The sequence below is a fragment of the Lynx canadensis genome, chromosome A1 (genome assembly GCF_007474595.2).
Source record: "Lynx canadensis isolate LIC74 chromosome A1, mLynCan4.pri.v2, whole genome shotgun sequence".
NCBI classification, from domain to species: domain Eukaryota; kingdom Metazoa; phylum Chordata; class Mammalia; order Carnivora; family Felidae; genus Lynx; species Lynx canadensis.
The window spans coordinates 190,527,174-190,541,423 of record NC_044303.2 but is presented as its reverse complement, the minus strand read 5'-3'; the positions used below and the strand labels follow the sequence as shown (position 1 = coordinate 190,541,423).

Below are 14,250 nucleotides of genomic sequence, written 5' to 3'. Positions count from 1 at the left end.
TTACTCTCTATTTCTTGTTCATGTGCTTTTCATGTGTTTTTCAAGTGCATCTGCTTGACAGAATCATAAATGCCACTGGAACCCTAAGGTCTGTCTCTCATAGTACCCTACAGGGCTCATGGTAGATGGTAAATGAGCACTCATTGAAGGACCTTTATGAGGTATGGCCAAGATTAGTAAGGATATCAGTAATATATTTTCAGTTACTGCATAACATTTTAATACTTAACAATCTATGCCAAAAATACAGTACTTGGATAAGTATATAATGGACTAAGAAAAATTATTTCTAAATGCTCAGTCTGAAGAAAAACTGAGAAAAGTTGGGCATAAATTACAGATTAATATGACACAGCACTAAGGGCACAGCAAAGACCACAATCAAAAAACTATCTGAAACTTTAATAAGTTGTGGAAGCTGGTTACAGAGGACTACTAATTCTGAAGCACATAATGTTTATAAAATGTCACCAATTAAAAAAAAATTAGTCACTATACTGGTAATTATAATATATATATTATATATATATATATACAAAAATATATCAATTATAAATATATATTTATATATATTTATAGTTATTTACTTATATACTACCTTCATAGTATATCTTATATATTATATTATTCTTATATACTATCATATATATATATTATTAGATTAGATATCTCCCTCGTCTCCATTCTCTCTCTCTCTCTTCCTCCCTCCTCTCATCACAATTCGCGCCCTACTACCTCCCTTCTCTACTCTCGCTCTCTACCTTTTTTTTTTTTTGAGACCAGAGAAAGCACAAGCCGGGGAGGATCAGAAGAGAGATGGGGGGAACGACGGATCCAACGTACAGGCTCGTCCGTGAGCCGATGCAGGGATGAAACTCACGAACTGCGAGGTCACAACCTATGTCAAAGTTGGATGTTCAACCAACTGAGCCACCCAGGCGCCCCATAAATGTCACAAATTTTAGGATTAAGTAGTGAATACCTTCATTACAATAGCTAAAGATTTTCTTTTGCACCTACATAAACATCTGTTTGCTTTCCTTCTCTTGAGGGGCATCTAACATATAGACATTATTCAAAGTACATCAAGAGTCCAGAAAATTTTTCTTTTATGACAGGTACATATGGGGGGAAAAAAAGAATAAACACTCAATGAATTTGGTGCAGAAATTTTAAATATTATGAATATTTCTCCAAGTAATTTTTAATTAGTATAAAGTATACACTGGCAACTCACCTTTATTATAGTAAAATATTTTTTTGATAATTATGTCTTGTAAAAGTTAGCAAAAACTGTTAAATATATGTTCTGAAAGTAAACATCTATATTTAAATCTAGACTCTATTTTCTAGATGTGTTACTTTCAGCAAGTTCCTGGACTTCTCTGTGGCCTATTTGCTCATCAATAAATTGAAGATGATAACAATGTTGTCATAATTCTTATTGGCACATGGGAGATACTAAATAACTATTAGCTTTTATTAGAAATACATGGACTTAGAAGATTTCTTCAGTAATATAAATCAGCTTATCAAACTTAACATAGTCAAAGATATTTATTGAGCACCTACTATATAACATACACTGTTCTAAGAGTTAGTAATACAGCAGTAAACAAGACGAAGTCCCTGCCTTCAAGGAGTTCACATCCTAGAGGCAGCAGCAGAATATATGTAAATAAAAGAAGCAGAGGTGGAAATGAGTGACTTAGGTGGATGCATGCTATTTTAAACAGAAAGTGAACAGAGAATCACAGAGTAATGGAAGATGGGGTCAGAGGGGGCAGCAGAGAGCCAGATCAAGTACAGGCTGAGAGGCAGGGAGATGAGAAGTAACTTGAAAAGCTGAGACAGATCTGATTTAGCATTTTTCAAGAATCAATCATTGCTGTGTGGAGAGCAGACTGCAGGGTTAAAATTTTTATTTGGCTTCATGAGAAATGAGCCACACTTCAAAAGCCCATTCAGTACCAAACTTCTAAATATAAGGCAAACACATCAAACTAAGGATGTTACTTAACCATTGTGGTTTAGCTGCAAATAAAAACAGTTTTAATCAACAACCCTAAGCTGAAGAACAAATACGAGAAAAATCAATAGAAAAAAATCCTCAGTATATTTATTTGCATTGTTCTTTAACGATCTTCTAAAAATACATGAAAACAAAAGTTAAAAAAACCCAGGAAACTGAATTTTCAATGCATATATTTTTGCTATTTTAAAAATTTAAGGCTATCTGAATGAGAATTTTTGAGTGAAACATTCCAAAAGCATGCATACACATTTACCACATAATGGTGAATGGCGAATTTATGTGGAAATTGAAAAAAATTATTGATATTTGAATTATGTAGAACTTAAATACTTTCCTAAGAATTTTGAAACTAAACAAATTTGCATGTCAAAAGACATTCTAAAACAATTGGCAAACTCACTTAAATACAAAACATGCCTATTGTTACGCATTAACAAAATTACTCCAACTAATAATTCATTAGCTAAATTTATCCACAAATCATAATTAGCTATAAATTAGTTCCAACACGGGAATACATTATGTTCTTTTACCTGTGTTTAATTTTCAGGCTAAAGAACTCTGGTAAGCCAAAAGAATTTCTTGCCAACTTGGGAGAATGGGCTGAATAATCGGAAAGCCCTTTCTGCAATGTGCATTCATCTATTGTCAGAGATGGCAAATTTGATTACTTAGAGGGTTCTTTTTCTTGATACTGTTCAGTTTCTTTAAGAATTAGGGGATGTCTGGGTGGTTCAGTCAGTTAAGTGTCCAACTCTTGGTCTCGGCTCAGGTTATGATCTCGTGGTTCAGGAGATCAACCCCACAGCATGAAGCCTGCTTGGGATTCTCTCCCTCTCTCTCGGTCTCTTCCCCCTCAATCCCTACCCCTGACCCCTGCATGCATGCTCTCTCTCAAAAAAATAAACTTAAAAAAAGAATTAACTGTCAAGTTCAAAAGATAAATCTTTTTACATTTTAGGAGAATGTTTTACATTAGTACTATCTTTAATATCTTTAGAAACTACAAAACAAACTGAACAAAGATTAGCAGATAGAAATTGCAATATGTCTCCCCAAAGACTTTTTTCCTCAACATATCTTTTTAAAGAATTACTTCTACTTCTGTAACATGTTTTCAATATTAAAGTAAAAGCATTTATGACTTGGTGAAAACAACACATGGCATACACATTAGAGATATTTATATGAGTTTTCCTATATGTAGGTTAAGATGTCCATTCAGGTGAAGAGTTTTATGAAAGAGTGCTCACTGAAAATAATGACGCATGGATTAAGACACAGTCCTTACATACTTGTAAATAATCTAATCTAACAACAATATTTTCTTTATTCTTTTAAACACTATATTCCTGTTTTTTTCTATGTTATAAATGATTTTCTGCATTACATAACAACAATAGGTATTTCAAAGTTTATGTCAGGTAATATGCTAAGTGTTTCACATGAACTTAATCCTCACAAGAACCCTGTAAAATAAGTATCATCTCCATTTTCCAGACAGAAAAATTTAAGAGATATTGTTCCAATGCCCAAGACCACTGTTTCTTCACAGTAGACCTCAGATTTCGATTCAGTTCTGATCTCTGAACCAAAGATTCAGTTCTGATCTCTGAACCAAACTGCTTCCTAGATCCATTAAATATCACCTGGAGGTATAGTAGAAGAATGTGTTTTGCTAGCAAATTACTATAAAAACATATAGATAAACATATGTAATTAGACCAAACAAGGAAAGCTCATGAAGTGACACCTTAAAAAAGCATAAAAGAGGGGCACCTGGGTGGCTCAGTCAGTTAAGCATCCGACTTCGGTTCAGGTCATGATCTCACAACTCGAGGGTTTGAGCCCCACATCAGGCTCTGTGCTGACAGCTCAGAGCCCGGAGTTTACTTTGGATTCTGTGTCTCCCCCTCTCTCTGCCCCTCCCCTGCTTGCACACGCTCTCTATCTCTCTCTCTCAAAAAACAAACAATAAAAAAAGGCATAAAAGAATAAACAGTTTAAATACATTGTCCAAGAATGTTAAGTAATGTCAGTTGAGGTTAAAAGGAGTTAACTTTTTGTACATAAGAGCTATTACAAATACTAAAAAAGTACTTTTTCACAGCTAGATATATCTTAATATGAAAGATAAAACAATAAAATTTCTTCAAGATTAAAATGTTATTTAAACTGCCTATACTCTTGGGTCACTTGGGTAGCTTAGTCGGTTAAACACCTGACTTCAGCTCAGGTCATGATCTCACAGTCTGTGGGTTCGAGCCCCGCGTCAGGCTCTGTGCTGACAGCTTAGAGCCTGGAGCCTGCTTCAGATTCTATGTCTTTGTCTCTCTCTGACCCTCCCCTGTTTGCGCACGTTCTTTCTCTCTCTCTCAAAAATAAATAAACGTTAAAAAAAAATTAAGAAAAAAAAAAGCTGCCTTTACTCTTTACTTTTTCTTAAAAGAATTATTAAGTAAACACTAGAAATAAGTAAGAGGGGCGCCTGGGTGGCTCAGCTGAGCATCTAACTCTTGATTTCAGCTCAGGTCATGATCTCATGGTTCCTGGGATCAAGCCCCATGTCGGGGTCTGTGCTGACAACACGGAGCCTCCTTGGGATTCTCTCTCTCCCTCTCTCGGCCCCTCCCCTGATGGCACTTTCTCTCTCTCTAAATAAATAAACATTAAAAACTAATTTGTTTAAAAAAAAATGAAATAAAATAATTTAAGAGCACACAAAAAGGTTCAACTGTGGAGCCATACTGTAAAAACCAGAAGTATTAACTAAATAAGTGGTACTTAAAATTAAATTAAAAAAAAAAAAAACCACACACACACACAAGTACTTTCAGTGGATATATCAGTAAACAAACGAAAAACTACTTGTAAACTAACACTACAGGGCACAGAAAAACATAAGAGACAACTAAGTGATTTTTAAAAGCATTTTGACAGTAGTACTAAATTGGCTAATTTAAACTACAGAAATATTGGCAGAAGATAAATTAAACTCTTCTGTCTTTGGAATTAAATTCTTAATATCTTCTTATATCCACTTACCATAAGAGAGGGCGGATAATTAATTATTTCACTAATAACAATCATCTATTATTGGTTCCCAAAAAAGTTGATAGGGGAAGACTAAAAAGCTGACAATCATGTCTGCTTTCAAATTCTAAGAAGCAAACGGAACAGAGATTTACTGGGAAGACAGGGAAAATAAGGGGGAAACCATCTGGTGACTGAAAAGCAAAACTGACAGTAAGTTCAAAATATAGTGTAATTGTAATGGCAAGTTTCTTGAAGGCAGGGTACCTGTATTGTACTTTTCAAGTTCAGAAAATACAGTACTACTCCAAAAAAAAAAAAATGTATTATCTGTTGAAATAACTGAATGAAATATTTTCTTAAAAAGTAAAAGGTTCTCCTTCTGGAGTCTAGACTAGGCAACAGTAGTTTCTATAGCTCTACAAACATTTAGGGGATAAAACCGCATGTTAACACCAACAAAAATCAACTTATAAGGGAAAACGCAAGCTATGCTTAAGAAAATAAGAAAGGACTACCAATAGCAGTTGCCCACCAACAGTAGCTGGCCAGCACTATTTGAATCACTATCATAGAAAGAGTAAGGGCCACCGATGAAATAGATTTACCACTAGTACTACTCTGTGCAATGGAAGAGAAGGATTAACTGGGCTTGAATAATAAGTAGCCATTTTGATCTACCACTATCTGTCACGTTGACTACATTCCCAAAGTTTGGAGAAAAAACAGAACAGAACCGTAGCAACTTTTAATTTATACCATGTGTGGGATAACAAAATATCAAAGAATCCAACTTTATTACAAGAAGGCAGGTCACACGATGATAATGGTCAAGCTAGTCCTAGTTGGTGGGAGTGGTGCCACTTATCCCTTCCTGCCACAGCTGCCTTTCATGCAACTTGAGTACAAGTGGGAGGAAACTGGTACTCTAAGCTCTGGCTGGCCTATGACTTTATCTGCTTTTCCTCAGTTCCACAGTATTCTGCACACCAAGCCATTTAATACTACCAGGAGGTCAACAATTGTGGAAAGTATCTCCTCACCCTCCATGTCTTCAAGCTCTCAAAAGCCAGTATCTGAAATACATCGTTATACTTCAGAACTGCCACCATACTTGATCTAACTGCAGCTCTAGGGAACACATTTTGAAAGAAAACATTTTTCTTTCTCAAGTAAACCTCGCTGGGTAGGGATATATGCTAAATAAAAGTCCTAGTTTTCCTGAGTCATTGGTTGCATTTATTTACTGCATAAAGCATTTAAATATAACAATTATTGATTACCACTTTAAAAAAAAAATCCTTTTTCAGCCAAAACTGTCGCTGGAGAATGACTTTCCAAAATCTATGTGCCATTATGAAATACCAGTTCCATATCTCCCCCCTGCCCACGCAATGGAAATTCATGTCTCCAAATAGCCAGTAAAGTTGAAAACAGACTTTGTCTACCCTCATCCTCTCATTTTACTGATAAGGAATCTATCATTTGGATATTTATGTGATTCTCTGCAAAATTATACATATGGCTAGCTTAAAAGGAAGTATCAGAATCTGAACCCAGGTCTCTAAAACCCCTAACTTGTGCCCTTCCTAATACGTAAGACCTCATTCTATTAATCCAAACTCTCCGAGCAGTCCTTAATCACTTCGTTTCTTCATTTCCAAGTTCCCTCAATACCTTATTCCTCTAATAATCAAAGCAGCCATTCTACAGATTGGTTTCTCCTCCATTATGGCATTTTAAGGTGAAGAATCTAACTGGACACTGTGCCACAGGTACTGGTTCTGTAAGATGCTTACATTTTGAGGGAAGAATTTTTTTCTCTCCTGCCAATGAAAGATGAAAATTAAATTCTAAGTATTCAGTAAAATAACCTCACATTCTAATCTTAATATCATGTGCCAGACACCCACAAAAACTTTAATAAGTCCTTGGTGGCAGAATTCTTACACGTACCTGAACTTGGTTCAAGTCTCCATTTTAAAATGGGTAGTAAAAAGGAAGACAGAAGTTCTTTTTCAACAACAGTTCTTCCATTAGATGACTTGATAACTACTTATGTGCCAAATTTCACCTGAACACTTGAAGATTGGTAACATGAGTGATAAAGACAAACAATAGCAAACGTACAACATCAGCAGGAACGTTGCCTTGATTTCTGTCTCCTGAAAAACGTATATAGCTTCTGCAAATTTGTGAGTACCACAAACTTAGTTCTCTAAGATAACAAGGTTTCTCTTAGATCTCTTTTGCTGCTCTCTGGCTTAGAAATAAAGAGTTTTGTAGAGACTTTTGGACTTTCAAAACTATTTAAGCTAGTATCCAAGTCTTTACACTTGGATAAACAACCAGTGATCCAATAAGGCATGCACAGTGTCCACTGGAAAAAAATTAAAAATATAAAAAACTAATGAACCTGTATCTGGAAAAGAACCATGATTTTATCTTTAGGAAGCAAAGGGCATATAAATAGCAAAACCCAAAATAAATGTCTGAGGACTTAATGATCAAATGAACAGCTGATAAAGGAAAATTATTAAAGCAAACCATTTCTCAAACGTGGAGTTTCTCTTTTAATGTTTATCTCCCTCTCAATGCAGAACATCTGCTACAATCATCCAAAGTATACTGATCTAAATATACTGTGGCAAGAGCTTTATATGTAAAGTCGTTAGTCCTTAAGCTTTACAACGTTGTAAGGTAGGTATCTATCATTATTTTCATACTGCACCTAAGAAAACTGGGGCACCTAAAGTTACTTAACTTGCCAAGGTTACAGAGCTTGAACCCAGCTCTGAAGCCTCTAAAACCCATGTCCCTTTGGTGCTCTACTGCCTTCTTGGTAGCACAGCAAATTGGAAAATATGGTCAAATTCTAAGTTCCATCTGATGATTATCCAAGCCACTATAAATTGTGTTTTTTGGTTTTTGGTGTGGGTTTTTTTTTTTTTTTTTTTTTGGTGTCAAGAAAAACTCAAAAGTTTGCCATCAACACTTCCTGATTTTAGGTTGGGTCGGTATCACCAATGTTTCTGTCACCACACGTATTGCACAATCACTAGAAGCCAAAGGAAGAGGACTGGTTAAATTCTTAAACTTTATTTCCTGCTGGCCTAGAAGTCCTTAATGTTACGTCTGTTAAGTGTGAAGGTTTTTCTGGTGTAGTGAGACACTAAAGTTATAACCTAACTCTTATAGGAAATCATCTATGCATTAGTCATTTTACCTGTCAGGGAAGCTAAAAGCAGATCAACGGGATATAAACCCGGGTTGTTTCCTTCTTCAGGGTAAATTTCTTAATGACTTGTTAACTAAGCCCAATGGAACAAGTGACCCTCCAAAAATGAAATGTAGTGGAAAAGGAAACAGAGGAAAAGAAGAATCACAGTAAGTAATGTGGTGATCTACTTTCACTAGTGTTAGAAAAGCAAAGGATGAATCTCCTTTTGAGTAACTTCAGCCTGACCACAATGGCCACTTGTTACACCTACCACCCACTCCAACACTTCAGGTTCATTAGGAATTAAAAGAAACCTAGTAAGCAACCCGACCAGGCCTGAGTCTCCGCACCACACCCTGAGAACACAGAGGGTCAGGGCATTGCGTCCCCCACCTCCAAGCCTTCCCCGCTGCCCCGGAGGCAAAACCCACAGCCTGGGGCCAAGACAGTCCTCCAACCAGGGCAGTGACCCAGCTCTGGACAACCCCGCCCCCTCCCCTGACCAAAGGGTCTGTGCCTAGAGGGATGTGGGTGGGGGCAAGGTGAGGAAGGCCTGCACAGGAGAGGAGGGGGCTAACAGGATGTTTTGAAACGAGGAAGGGTCCCTTCTCACCCTCGCGGGTCGGGACCTGCTCCGGGTCGGAGAGAGAGCCGGTCGCCGCCATGATGGGACTGGGCAAGCCGGGGGGCGTGACGCGGGCAGCCCCGGGCGCAGGGCCAGCTCCCCTTCCCCCTTCCTCCCCTCCTCTGCGTGGGCCTTGGCCACAACTGACCCCCGATACTCACGCTTTGTCCACCAGCTCCCGCACCTTCCACATGTTCAACATCGTGCCCCGCGCGGGCCGAGCCACCGGCTCCCTCCCCTGCTCCCCACAGACCCCGGAACACTTCCGCGCCGGGGCAGATCCTGGCCGGGGTCACCGCCGCCGCCCGCCGCCTCGAACTCCCCCAGTTAGGTCCTTCTCTTGCCACAGCCGCGGCGCCGCCGGTGACACGTCGAGACGCGGGGGCAGAGGCGCTGCGTGGAGCGGAAGTGCCCGACTTTCCGCCCTCTGCGCGCGGGGCACGCCGGGACCTGTAGTTCTCCCCCGGCCTAGCGGACAGGTTAAGCTGAGAGAGTTAGTGTGATAAACTTGGTAGTATTTCTGTTAGACTCTCCGGTCCTACGCACCCTTCCCCATGCCTCTGACCTTCAAAACCAGAAACTCTGGGGTGGGGACCAGGAATCTGTGCTTTACGGAGTCCTCCGTGCTTAAGTGTCAGAAGCACTGGTATAGGATCAAGCAGCCCTCAGACACATTTTCCAAATAGTAAGTATTGTTTCTCCCTAGAAACAGTCCTGAATATGTAACAAATACCAGAGCGTGCTATGATTTTGAGTCTTCGAATACCTCATTGAAAGGATTTTCTTGTGAAATAAGTCTTGTTAAAATAGTACCTGAGGGGCACCTGGGTGGCTCAGTCAGTTGAGCATCTGACTTTGGCTCAGGTCAGGGCCTCACTGTTGGTGGGTTCGAGCCCCACATCAGGCTCTGTGCTGACAGCTCAGAGCCTGGACCCTGCTTTGGATTCTGTGTCTCCCTCTTTCTGCCCCTCCCCTGCTCGCTCTCTCTCTCTCTCTCTGTCTCTCTCTCTCAAAAATAAAAGAGTAAAAAAAATTACTTGAGATAGGAAAGACCCCCCGCTAATATCCTCAAAGGGGGAAAACTGAGAGCTTTTCCCCCAAGGTCAGGAACGCCACAGGGATGTCCACTCTCGCCACTGTTATTCAACATGGTATTGGAAGTCCTAGCCTCAGCAATCAGACAACACAAAGAAATAAAAGGCCAAAGACATGAAAAGACACTTCTCCAAAGAAGACATCCGGATGGCTAACAGACACATGAAAAAATGCTCAGCATCACTCATCATCAGGGAAATACAAATCAAACCACGAGAGACTCTTAAAGATAGAGAACAAACTGAGAGTTGATGGTGAGAGGTGAGTGAGGGATGGACTGGATGGGTGATGGGCATTAAGGAGGGCACTTGTTGTGATGAGCACTTGGTGTTGTATGAGTGATGAATCACTGTATTCTGCTCCTGAAACCAGTATTGCAGTGTATGGTCACTAAGTAGAATTTAAATTAAAAATTAGAAAGAAAAAAAATTAAAACCTATTGCACTCTAATTCTGTGACACAGTGGTTTTATATTTAGACAGCTACCTAATATCCTCCTTAGATACTTTATCTTCAAGCTCAGAAACTTAGTTCACACTCTATGGGAAACTAGAAAGACAACACTGTAACACATGCAAGAACTTGGCAGGTTTATATTCTTAAGCATAAGTACAAATACACACTGCACTCAGTGTTTTATTGCAATGGTTGCTGTGACTTCATTTTCTTGCTTATTCATTTTTAACAATGGTCATGTTAGAAGTGCAAAAGAAACATTAAAATTCATTTGGCCCAACTGCTTGAATTTTACAGTGCTTTTCATTCTACACGAATGTATTGAGCAGAAATCTTCTGTGTGCCAGGAGTAGGGAATACAGCTGGGAACAAGACCAACAAGGCCTCAGCTCTCTTGGATCTTACAGGTCTTTGGAGCAAATATAATAATCAAGGAAACATTTAAGATAATTGCAGATAGAAAATTGTTGAAGAAAACAGAAGATAATGTTGAAGAGAATGGTGTTAGAGGAAAGTAACAATACAGAGTATTTAGGGCCTCTTTGAGGGACTCTATAATTAAGCTAAAACTTGAATGATGAAAAGGAGCTGGACATTAAAAAAAGAAAGAAAGAGGGGCGCCTGGGTGGCTCAGTCGGTTGAGCGTCCGACTTCAGCCAGGTCACGATCTCGCGGTCCGTGAGTTCGAGCCCCGTGTCGGGCTCTGGGCTGATGGCTCAGAGCCTGGACCCTGTTTCCGACTCTGTGTCTCCCTCTCTCTGCCCCTCCCCCGTTCATGCTCTGTCTCTCTCTGTCTCAAAAATAAATAAACGTTAAAAAAAAAAATAATAAAAAAGAAAGAAAGAAAGAAAGATCTGCCAGAAAAAATACCTGGTGGAGGGAACAGATGAAGACTGATTCACAAGGGAGAAGTGAAATTGATTGCTGCTAGTTGCGAAGCTTGTTAACAATGGTCCTAAATCAAGAACCCTGAACCTCTGACCCCTAGTTCCTCAGGTCAAGTCACCTCTTCACATTGCATCCACTTAATTATTGGAAGCAGCTTTGAAAAGGGTTTCTTTTTTTTTTTTTTTTTTTATAAATTTTTTCAACGTTTTTTATTTATTTTTGGGACAGAGAGAGACAGAGCATGAACGGGGGAGGGGCAGAGAGAGAGGGAGACACAGAATCTGAAACAGGCTCCAGGCTCCGAGCCATCAGCCCAGAGCCTGACGCGGGGCTCGAACTCACGGACCGCGAGATCGTGACCTGGCTGAAGTCGGACGCTTAACCGACTGCGCCACCCAGGCGCCCCTGAAAAGGGTTTCAATACAGCTTTTGGGATTAAGGTCTGAGAGAAGCAAGTTGAAAGAATTGCCAGATAGAAAAAGCAGAAATCGGGACAAAGCTGTCTCAAAGCTTTGTCAAGATAGGAATGCTTAGGCAGACATAAAGTGAATTGGATTGGTGGGTGGGAAGAGGCAGGGAAAGAGGAGCAGAGATAGGTAGACAAATGGTGCTTTCAGATGAGAAGTTTGTTTTCTGTTGAAAAGGCTGTCTGGTCCAAGATTCAAAGGATGGAATGTGGCCAGAGAAGATAAGAAAGAGAAACTACCTTGCATAAATAAGAGCTCAGCAAGTTAAGTTTCAAACAAGCAGGTCCAGGGTACATCAGAAGAATGGGCCTGGCATAAAAACAACCACCTTCCCTGCCCTGGGCCTGTTTGCACATTCATAGCAATTCGTAGTCAGCCTTCCCAGAATTACCTAGAGAGTACAATGTCATTGTCTACTTTGCTTGTTTCAACACCAAGTTTGGAAGTGTCTAGACTTACTCCAGAGTTATCACACCAGGGGCATCTAGAATGTAACACCAAAAAACTTGCCTGTCTACCTTTGATTCTAATGGACTCAGAAGAACCAGACAAGAAGACTGTGTTCAAAAGTGGTCTCCAAAGACTAATCATTTGCATGTCAACAAAGTGTTCCATTTTTACCTTTTATCTTGCAAGTTTGTGAGCAGTTTCCATAGTAACTTCTTTGTGGCAATTTAAATGTGTCCATTGTCGAAAAATAAATGAGAAAACGTCCTACTCACCCCTCTTCAGGAAAACATACATTTTTCACTAAATGAGCTGACACTTTTAGTAAGGCCAAACCAACACAAGGTTTGAAAGCAAATGTACTCAGATATGTGAGGTGCTGTTGTAGGCCCTGACTGCTTATCTTCTGTGGGTGGCTCCCTGGTGTTTCCTTCTGAAGATTTAATTCATGGTACATAGGTGTGGCAGCCATGGGAAGGCACAGCCTAAGTCTCTCTCCAAGAGAACCAGTTGCAAGGAGTGTGGATGGCTGACAGCTTGCAGCAGCCGCTCCTCAGGAATCAACCACAGCACTGACACCAAAGCCCTGCTCTCACTGGGCTACTCTCAGGCGGGGATTGAGTATGTTGGAGCCAGGCCATTTCTCCCCAGTGCAAGACTTCTCTACCGGGCAAGCATTGCCCTGGACTTCCCATCAGCCTCGCCCAGATTACCTCCAAGTTTCCAGTTTCGTTGCAATCAGGCAGTCTTCCTACCCAATCTTCCTTCCTCCTCTTTCGCCCTTAACAGGTGTCAGAACTTCCTTGTGGTCTGAGGCTGTCTCCACCTACTGTTGTTTCCTCTCCCCTTTCTTCTTCATAGATGTTTCCCCCAGTAAATCTCTTACACTTCTAATTCCATTTTGGCTTCTGCTTCCTGTAGTAACCAAATTGACACAACAGGCAAACAGTTGTACCTTGGTTTCAGTATTTGGCCCACTGAGTCCTGTTTTTGATCACACCTGACTATTCCTCTCTAGAAGTTGAGATAGTTGGTTTCTAATCATATTGTGAGAGTTGCCACCAGAGCCATGCATATTATATATTGCACAAAACAAGGGCTGCCATTTACGTGGACCACCATGAACTGCCAGATAATTAACCACAGAGAAGAAATATAAAGAGCAGTTAAAGAGAGTAGATTCTGGACTCAGACAAACCTAGGCTCAAACACTGCATCTGCTTGCTATTCAGTGGCTTGGTCATTTTGGATACATTAATTAAACCAGTATAAGACAGTGATTATGAACTGGACTCTGGAGCCGGATTGCCTGGATTTGAATCTTAATTTTGCTACTTATTTAGCTGTGTGACCTTGGGGAAATTATTTCACACCTCTGTGACTCAGTTTTCCCATCATAATGGGGAGTAGTAGAAACCTACCTTATAAAGGCTTTTTTAGACAATCAAATAAGGTAATGTTTAAAAAGAATCTGTAACATATGTAACACACTCAGTAAATGTTAGCACTGCTGCTGCTACTACTATTATTACTACTACTACTAGTAGTAATTGTATTAATCTGTAAAATGTATTCAATAGTCAACAGGTATTTAGTAAGTTCCTACTATGTTCTAGGTACTGTGCTAGGTGGTGGATATATAACTGTAGATAAAACCAACAGAGTATGCAGCAAATAGATGTGCTAGACATAGTAAACTTAAAGCAGACTGCTGAAGAACAAATGAAATCATATATGTGACTCACTTCACGCTGGGTCCTACATGTAGTAAAGTGCTCACTAGATTCTACCTTACTGTTATTATCAAGCCACTTATCTTATGTGGATCTCAGCTTTTTTCCTTATAAACTGATAGGCTGTTCTATCAGAGTATCCTAAACCTAGCCATACATCAGAAATTCCTGGACATCTTTAAAAATTTCAGGTTTTTTAATCCTGCCCCATGAGTTCCTGATTCACTAGTATATTATTTTCTATACTTTCT

General features: G+C 39.6%; 1 protein-coding gene across 2 annotated transcripts in view; it reads right to left on the bottom strand.

The window, feature by feature from the left end:
• The window catches only part of CLINT1 (clathrin interactor 1), a 58,973-nt gene extending 49,687 nt beyond the window's left edge, over positions 1-9,286 (bottom strand). The window contains exon 1 of one of the 2 annotated variants that reach the window (XM_030328427.2): positions 9,075-9,286. In XM_030328427.2, the coding sequence (XP_030184287.1) occupies positions 9,075-9,115 (41 nt within the window). In that variant the 5' untranslated portion in view covers positions 9,116-9,286. The remainder of the gene's footprint in view (positions 1-9,074) is intronic. The other variant, XM_030328425.2, reaches the window with a different exon arrangement.
• Positions 9,287-14,250: the final 4,964 nt, after the last annotated feature.